The following is an 8554-nucleotide window of genomic DNA, read 5'->3' as shown; positions in this document are numbered from 1 at the left end:
AAAACATGCACTGTTGTTTCTGATGACATACTTTTCCAGTTAAAATACCACAGGTTGGGTCTTTGAAATTAGTGTGAATCGTATTCCAGCCATGTAAACTCAGTTGGAAAGCCTGATTGGCTAATGAAGTTTTCTGTACTGGTATGATGCAGTCACAGCAGCCCAGACGCCACAAGAATATGTTGGAATGGTACATTTCTGTAAGCCATGGATACATTACATTTATAAGTTTCATATGCATCATATCAACATTTCTAAAGGGATGTCGTATATGATCTGACTGAGGTCTGAGGCGGATGGCGTGACACTGCAGCAAGACACTTGCCAAGCTGTAGGGTGCAGACTGTTCAAGACCAACAAACAACAAAAGCGGTTGTTTTTTTAGTGAGTCATCGCTGCCTTGTCAGTGGCTTTTTTAGCCTTCAAACGTGGGTGGTTTTTTGCAACCCATTGTTGTGTTTCCACAGGGGGTAGTGCCACAAGACGTCCCTGTGTTTCCACCCATGATTGTGCCAGAACTGGGTATTTTAAGTGTTTTTTGTGCCTAAACCGAACAACACATTAGGTTACAACATTTACACTACATAGGCGAATAACATACCACTGTAATTGTGGTTTGCAGAAACATAATGCCAACAATTATTGTGGTGATTGGGTTGGTCACAGAGCTCTACTGTGCTACCAGGAGTTTTTATTTCACATATTCAGACAAAACAGAGGGAGCAAAACTAAAACTACTAAGTATTTCTTAAACTGTATTGTATGTGCATATTTTTCCAAGTAAATAGATCACACTTGTCACAGTGATGGTGGTTTTACAGCTTGTCAAGAAAATATGTTCCAGGATGGAGAAAATAGCATTCATAAATCATTTTGGTGCTTCCAAACTCAAGTTATTTCTGATGAAGTTTGCCAAATTTAACAGACAATTTTTTCGCAACTTTTTTAACTACTTATATTCATAGCTCTCCTAAAGGAAAGCTATTAATCAACTGTGATTCCCAAATGTTTGAACTCATGTTCTACCTGAAGTTTTTTCCCCATCAGTTAATACCAAACTGTCCTTTTTGTACTAAATTTGTTTACTGACTTTCACTTGGCCTTTTAGTTTTCCTGCTTTCCTTCAAACAGTATAAACCTGGCATGCAGACATCATCCGAGCTTGCTGCCTTATCAAGAGCATTAAAAAACACTCAAGGATACAGCATGGTAGTAAATTGAGCTTTTAGACATCAGGGACATTCCTTTGAAACACACAAACACACACACTCACAGAAATAAAACCACAGTTGCCCAATTTTCAGGTTACGCAATTTTCCTGTTGCTGTTTTTACTCCTTTACCTAAAGCTTAGGTGTTTCTCAAGACGCTGTATGAACTGTTACAATGACCTTTAAAGGTGTTTCTTAAATAACAGATAATGACACTATGATGTGTTTAAATATAAAAATGACTCAAGTATTGATAATAATTTTCCAACTAAACAATGTTTTCACATTTCAGTCATCATTCATTTCTTTATTTCTGATTGTTTCCCCAAATATGAGTTTAATACTTGGTCAAATGGAGGATTATTACACTTCTGAGTTCAGCTCCAGATGGGCTTTTGAGCCAAGTTACTGTTGAGTGTCACCAGATTTTAAATCCTCATTTATCTGTCAGGAGAATTTCAACTGAGCTCACTGTTTTGTTTTTTTTCCCCACCAGTCCTCTGCTGATAAGCAGCTGGGAGTGTGATGTCTTGCTCAAGAACTCATAAATGGTAGTTCTGGATTCATGGACGGATTATAAGACAATAGGCCCCTGGGCACAGACATGTAAACGCCCGAACAAATACACAGGAGCAAGACCAGCAGACTGAAACAGACACAAAATGACTATGTAATTGTTTTGCATCTCTCTGTGATTGTCTTTAGGCCCGTTCAGGAGAGTTAATTTTCTCATTCTTAACTTTCCTCACAGACCAGATTCAAACTTCCCATGTGGAGCATACTTCTGTAACCTCTGACCATGTATTGATTCTGCTTGACACCTCTTGTCTGATTGGTCAGCTGCTGAGGGAATGTGTGCGCTGACTCCTAACCCTAACCCTCACCCACTGATGGTTACCCATCATTCCATTCTCAGACAGTAAACACTGACAGGCTTTGCACCGTCTTGCCATCAGGCTTGGGGTTTGATCAGTCGCGTGGCTCCTAACCTATCCTGACTTGACCCAGGGGATTTGATCCATGATGCCCAGGAAGATGGACATGAGGAATGTGAAAAGGGGTCAGAGGTCAAAAGCAGCACTGCAGGAAGTCATCCCTGCCCTAATAAGATAAACATGAGTTCCTGTCCTGTGATGGATGGAGCTACAAGATGCTGTCTGGTCCCCTTCCGGGTCTGAGGGTTCAAAATGGGAGCCGTCCTATCACAAGTCGGATTTAAGTCCAACTCTGACAGCCTTGCTTCAGTCATGTGCTCCGTCTTGTGGAGGTTAAACTCCCCATGATGCCTCCATCAGACAGGACGTGTGTCAGATACATTTATGTAGTTCATGAACTTCTTTTTCATCCTAGTGTCATATTTATTGATGCCCGACTCTCTACGCAAGAGCCAAAATTCCAAGATGAGGGTTTGTTTGAAATTGGCTCCATCAGACTCATCCCGTTAAGTGATCCCCTTTCTTTACACTGGCAAGATTGAAAGACCAGAATTTCCTGTGTCATCCTGCACTCACTTTTCACTTCTTTGTGGCTTCATGATCAGAGGAAGAAAACAGGAAATATTCTGCAAATGATTTAGCAAAATATGCCTTTAAATTGCGCCAGAAGTGTATCACCATTAAAGTGCAATCACATTTATGACTATATCGTGAACATACCACTGATAAAAAATACATACACTTCTTATATTCCTGTTGTATTTCTATCTGTGTATAGCTCAGTTATATCAGTAATGGGTTTATAGTGACCTGACCTTTGTCTCACTTTTTGTTTGTGTGTTAAGTGTGGTGGGTACACTGCACCGTCACAGCTGACTGGAGAATCCAGCCAATGAGTAAACTGGGGAAGACTTGAATTTGAGACAGAGCTTTAAAGGTGAATGATTAAGTGATGTTGGGAAGATGAGAGGAGAAATCAACAGCAGATGACTCACTACAGACCAATCCATCACTTTGACACATTTTGGACTAACACATGTGGTTGTTTGCCACATTAAAGCTCTGTAAAGGCAACCAGAGGTAAACATAATGACACAGGATATCTGTTCATTTTGGCTTCACAATAAAAGCATGAAATAGTTTGCCAGTACCCATTGTGTGCAAGTGTGCATTGCATCCTGGGCCATAGCCAAGATTTTAGAAATGCTGAGTTTTTTTCCCCCCACATTGTATTTATTCATTTAGCTCTAGCTTTCCAGTATTCTTTATTATTTTATCTTTAAAAAGTAACATTTAAACACAGATCTCAAATAAATGAGAATCAGCCTTAAAACCTTCAGGAGGCATTTATGTACACTTGCAAAATATAATACTCACATTTAGTAAACATGGGCAGTGTTTTCTTAAACATGAATATTTCTCATAAGTCTTTTTGGTTTTCTCTCCTTTAAAAAATGTTTCTACTTTCAGAGAGTAATTTGATTTTTATTTTCCACACAGTCTGTAGCTTCTATTTAAAGGTCTGCCAAGGGTCAGCATCGTAGAGACTTCCATTCAGAAATATAATTCAGACATTTTTAGTTTATGGTTGCGAGTTCATTGGCTCTTCATATGTACTTTTCTTTATAATGCTCATTACTCTCTTATGAAGCTCACCACTACATCGCTCTGTGCATTGGGTGTGTGTGTCCTGTCATTTCAAAGTAAACAAATGAAACGGATTAATATAACGATATTTGTTAAGTGAGCACAACACAATATTAACCAATACTGACAATATTAAAACACGTACAGGGCTCTTCCATGAGGAAGGGCCTCAAGATAGGGAAATTATGCAGGACATATTTAAAGAGCCTTGTGTACTGGCAATGCCATTTAGTGGTGCATCTTCATAAACAAATGTCCTAAGGGCCAAGGGTGTAGGTTTTGAAAATGAAGATAAACTTTACTAATCCCTGAGGGATAATTAAAAATTTTCACTCTGTTGTCATATACACACAGGCCTGAAATACACACACATGCACAAACAGGACCTGTACATGCATGAAATGGAGAGATGTCAGAGTGAGGGGGCTGCCCATGGACAGACACCTCGAGTAGTTGGGGGTTCTGTGCCTTGCTCAATGGTGCCTTGGCAAGTGGCACATAAGAATTGAGGGGTGTGGGCCCCTCCACCACCACCAGAAAATTTTGAGCATCAAAAACTTTTACATTCTATGAACCAATGTTCGCCTTTTCTGCGTCACTCTGTGGTGTAAATGCCTTTATTTTCCAAAAGTAAAAGTCCCCTGCTACTTTTATGTTTTGCACATGTTCATCTATCTATCTATCTATCTATCTATCTATCTATCTATATCTTCTATCCAGCCCATGGATAGGTGTTTTACCTTGAAAGGTCCAACCGGAAGCCTCTGTATTTAAACGGTGTAGGCTCGAGCTCGACTATCATTTCTCGAGGCACCGCTAATGTTTGGGGAGAAAGGGGTTAACAAGTGAACCAAACCTTTGGAAAGAGGCTGTTACCCCCCCTTACACAAACAGACCGGCGGCCTGTGCTCGGATACACCGACAGTAATGCCTCCTGTTCTCGTCTCTGTGAGTCGGCGTTCAGTACCGTTACGGTGGGGGTGAGACACGGCGGACCGGCGGACCTGCAGCCTGGCTCATTTCTTTCTGCCTTCACCCTCTTCACCGCTGCGACTTCCACACTGGACATCCAAGGATGTACAGGAAGATAAGGAGCAGCAAAGGTCAGCGAGCCGGATCGATGCTCTTATCGGTGATAAAGTAGACACGGCCGTCACAGCAACAACAGCGTCCGTCTTGCATGAACCCTGGCTGCAGGATTGGGCTCGGCTCCTCGCTCGTCTCCACAGACTCAGGATGAGGAAACCTAAAGTCACTCGGATGGTTTTTGCCTTGTGTCTGGGATGTTTCATTATGGTCATCCTCTACTTTAACAGCAGTCTGAAGCCAGGTGAGTGAGCAGGGGTTCTTCATCACAATAGCCACAATACATCCAGATGTTCAGTCTTTATCACAAATACTGTTTAAACATTCCCCTTTCTTTATCTAAGATAAAATAAATGTAATGCCTCAGTAGTAGTGAGGAAAAGAAGAGAAAGGCCTATGTCAGATATTACAGTCGATTCATCATTGCTTCACCACCCCTGTTTCAATAGGCCAAGTTTAAGTCTTTAATTTTTTTCCTCTATTCATAACCAGTCTAAATTACAGAAATAAAATAAGAATGTACCACCAGAATCTATTTCAGGATGTAGAAACAGCCTACAGAATATAGACTCTAAACTAGACCCTTTAAACCCGGGCTATGGAGAAAAATCAAATATCACGATATTTTTGACCAAATACCTCAATATTGATATTACAGCGATATTGTAGGGTGGACTATTGTTTTTTTCACAAAATGGGTAAAGGCAAATAATATAACAGTCTGTAAGTTCAGAAAATTACACGAATTTGCTGTAATGCAGCCTTTAAAACCAGGAAAAGACACCATGTATAATAATACGATATCCAAAATTGAAGGAAATATCTAGTCTCACATCACAATATTGATATTATATCTATGTATTACACAGCCTTGTGAGTATATATTTGTCTTTATCAATAGATATGAGATTGCATTCAGTTATGACATATTTTGGATGTATCCTGGAAATACATCATTTGTATTATAGCAAATAATATCTAACTGTCTAATGGCCTGTTGGTCTGATCTCAGTAGTTACAGCAGGCGAGCTGCTTCCATTCTGTATTGGTTCACTCATGCCATGTCCACGTCATAATAATCAAATCCACTGATGTCATGCACTGACACTACTGTAAGGCATGGTAATAATCTGATGCAAGTGTGCCTGAATGGAGAAAATCTGCCTTTCACATGATACTCAAAGGATTTCTGTGTGTTACTGATTCTTAGTACAGTATGTCCTTCCCCCCTACCATCATGTTTGCCCTTCTACACTTTTATCCTGCATCTGGATTTCCCTGAGAACCACAGGTCTTGGTGGGGGAACAGTTTCATTAGCAAACTGATTAGTGGAGTGTTTCCCCTGCTACGTGGAGAGGTTGCAGCTGGCTGGTTAGCGGAGCAGGACCTCGATCTGTTTCACCTCTTCCAGGTCCCTCTCTGCCACATACAATGGCCTCATTCAGACATGCCAAGCTATATCACAGGCCAAAAAAGCTTATATAGCCCATACTGTGAGGAGGGTTTAGGTTTTTAAGAGAGTCAGTCCATTCTGGATGTGAGACATGGAGCAGAGAGTGTTTAGAGTTATGTGAAATCTATGAAAGACCAGTCTCTTGTGGGGACAGATTACATCCTGACATACTCCTGAATAGTATTTGCTTGAAATGTGCTGTTACACCACTAAAGTAAGTTTGTTGGGACTGTTGAAAGCATTCAAGGTCAAATAAAAAACCTTGAATCCCTTGGATGATTGTGCACTGTTCATCAGGCTGTCATGTTCGATGCATTCCAGGAGTTTTCTTGTGTTGATGTTTCATATACAGTAGCTGGTTCAGTGTGCCTCCCTGAGTTGTCCTCCCATTTTAAAAGTTCTTTCAATTTATTGTTCTGTTAAACTCTATTCAGTTCAGTCAGTTTATTTGTCACATGAAATCATAGAAGGTACAGGTCCAGTCAGATGTGATCCTGTCAGCTCCTTCAACTTGTGCATTTCAATTTAGTCCCTTTTTTGCCTCTTCTTACAATGTAGGCTGCTGCCTTATAATTGTCCATGTTTCCAGACAGGCTGCAGTGCATGTGTTTATGGCGTCCTGGATGGTTCTGGTAATTCATGGTTTCGGGTTGAAAAATGATTTAACTGCAGTTTTGGGTACAGTTGTTTTGCAAATTAAATCCACCACAGTCTCAGTGAATTCATTGATGTCATCCCAGACATTGATGGTGGTGTCCAGGAACCAGACTGAAGGGCAATCTCTGATAGACTGGTCCATTCCCTGACCCCTCATGTCTCTTGGAGCAAGCATCATATGTTGGTTACATTTTTGGACCTCACCAAAATAGCTGTATGGTTTCACTAACCAAACGTGGGCAGCAATTCCGCTCTGTGGCTCCCTCTGAATGGCGTTTAGCAGTGATCCAGAGTGTCCATTGCTCCTGTGGCAGAGGAGCAGGAACATAACAGCATTTCAGTATTCCTACTGTCACACCAATCCTTATTCACCATAAAGCACTCACTAGTAGCTAATAAGACAAAGGCCTTTTTCACAGCTGATTTACAGGTAATAGAAGGTAAAACACCAATGTTATTCATGACATAATCAATGGCTGCATTGCAGGTGTGTCAGTGTGAGGACCCTGATATTGTGCATTTGGTATCATGGTTTAATAGGACACCACTTGAATGGAAACTTCAACAGAGCCATCGTTAACATTATTAGTCTAACCTGTGCTTGACAGGGTTCCCAAGGTCATAGAAAACCTGGAAAAAATCATGGAATTTCAGTCTCATTCTCTAGCCCGAGAAAAGTCATGGAATTAGCAAAAACCATTGAACGTTTTGGAAGTTCGTAGAAGTTTGTTGTTTGTGATTAAATCAATTGTTACAGTAATCTTCCTGGGATAAAATTATATGTAATGTAAGATGACGGCAAACAGTTTTCTGTAAGTTAGCCATTGACATAACGTAGCTCTAATATGCGTCAACCTAGGGCTGCATGATGTATTCTTTCAGCATCAACACTGCGATGCCCAGTAGTTGCGTTGAAGGACGTGCAATGTCAAACTAGGCAAATTAACCCTAACAAACTTACTTGATGTTTGAGACAAATGAAAAAGTTGCATGGTTCTCATTTTCCATGACTTATACCGGCCAAGCTTTCCACTTTTAGACGTTATGTGTATATGTGACATAGTCTGGCAGTGTTTTTTATGGGAAAGAAGACTCTCCTGAAAGTGAGACTGTGGAAAAGTACCGTAACCATGCTGATAGCAGCGTGCTTACCAGCAGCTTAAGTCCTTTGTCTGTGTCCGCACAGGATCCATTGACACTACTGACCCCAACTTATCTCTGCTAGCATCTCAGCTAACGTTAGCAAGGATTGGTTTGGTTTAGGAGTGACACTGGTCAGTGTTAGTGGAAGAATATCAGGGTAAGCCAGTCAAAGGCAGAGTAGGAAGGGTCATGCCTTTGCCATTCTAGGTAAAAAAAAAAGAACATGCCTCCACTAGCATCTCTGCTAACGTTAGCGAGCCACATTGGCACTGTTCTTATAATACATTCAAACACTGCACGGCCACAGAGCTAATGGTCAACAACTGAGAGAAAGGAAGAAGGCGCAGAAGAGATGTGGTGACACAGGACACGTGGCATAGTGTTGTTGGGTAAGGATCGGGAGGAGTGGAAGGGCAATGAGA

The 8554-nt window shown here is 40.9% G+C and overlaps 1 protein-coding gene across 1 annotated transcript in view; it reads left to right on the top strand.

The window, feature by feature from the left end:
* Positions 1-4602: 4602 nt before the first annotated feature.
* The window catches only part of LOC117257419 (carbohydrate sulfotransferase 11), a 29958-nt gene continuing 26006 nt past the window's right edge, over positions 4603-8554 (top strand). The window contains exon 1 of the mRNA XM_033627600.2: positions 4603-5122. Within this exon, the coding sequence (XP_033483491.1) occupies positions 5029-5122 (94 nt within the window). The 5' untranslated portion in view covers positions 4603-5028. The remainder of the gene's footprint in view (positions 5123-8554) is intronic.

The sequence above is a fragment of the Epinephelus lanceolatus genome, chromosome 1 (genome assembly GCF_041903045.1).
Source record: "Epinephelus lanceolatus isolate andai-2023 chromosome 1, ASM4190304v1, whole genome shotgun sequence".
NCBI lineage: Eukaryota > Metazoa > Chordata > Actinopteri > Perciformes > Serranidae > Epinephelus > Epinephelus lanceolatus.
This window is presented reverse-complemented; position numbering and strand designations above follow the sequence as displayed.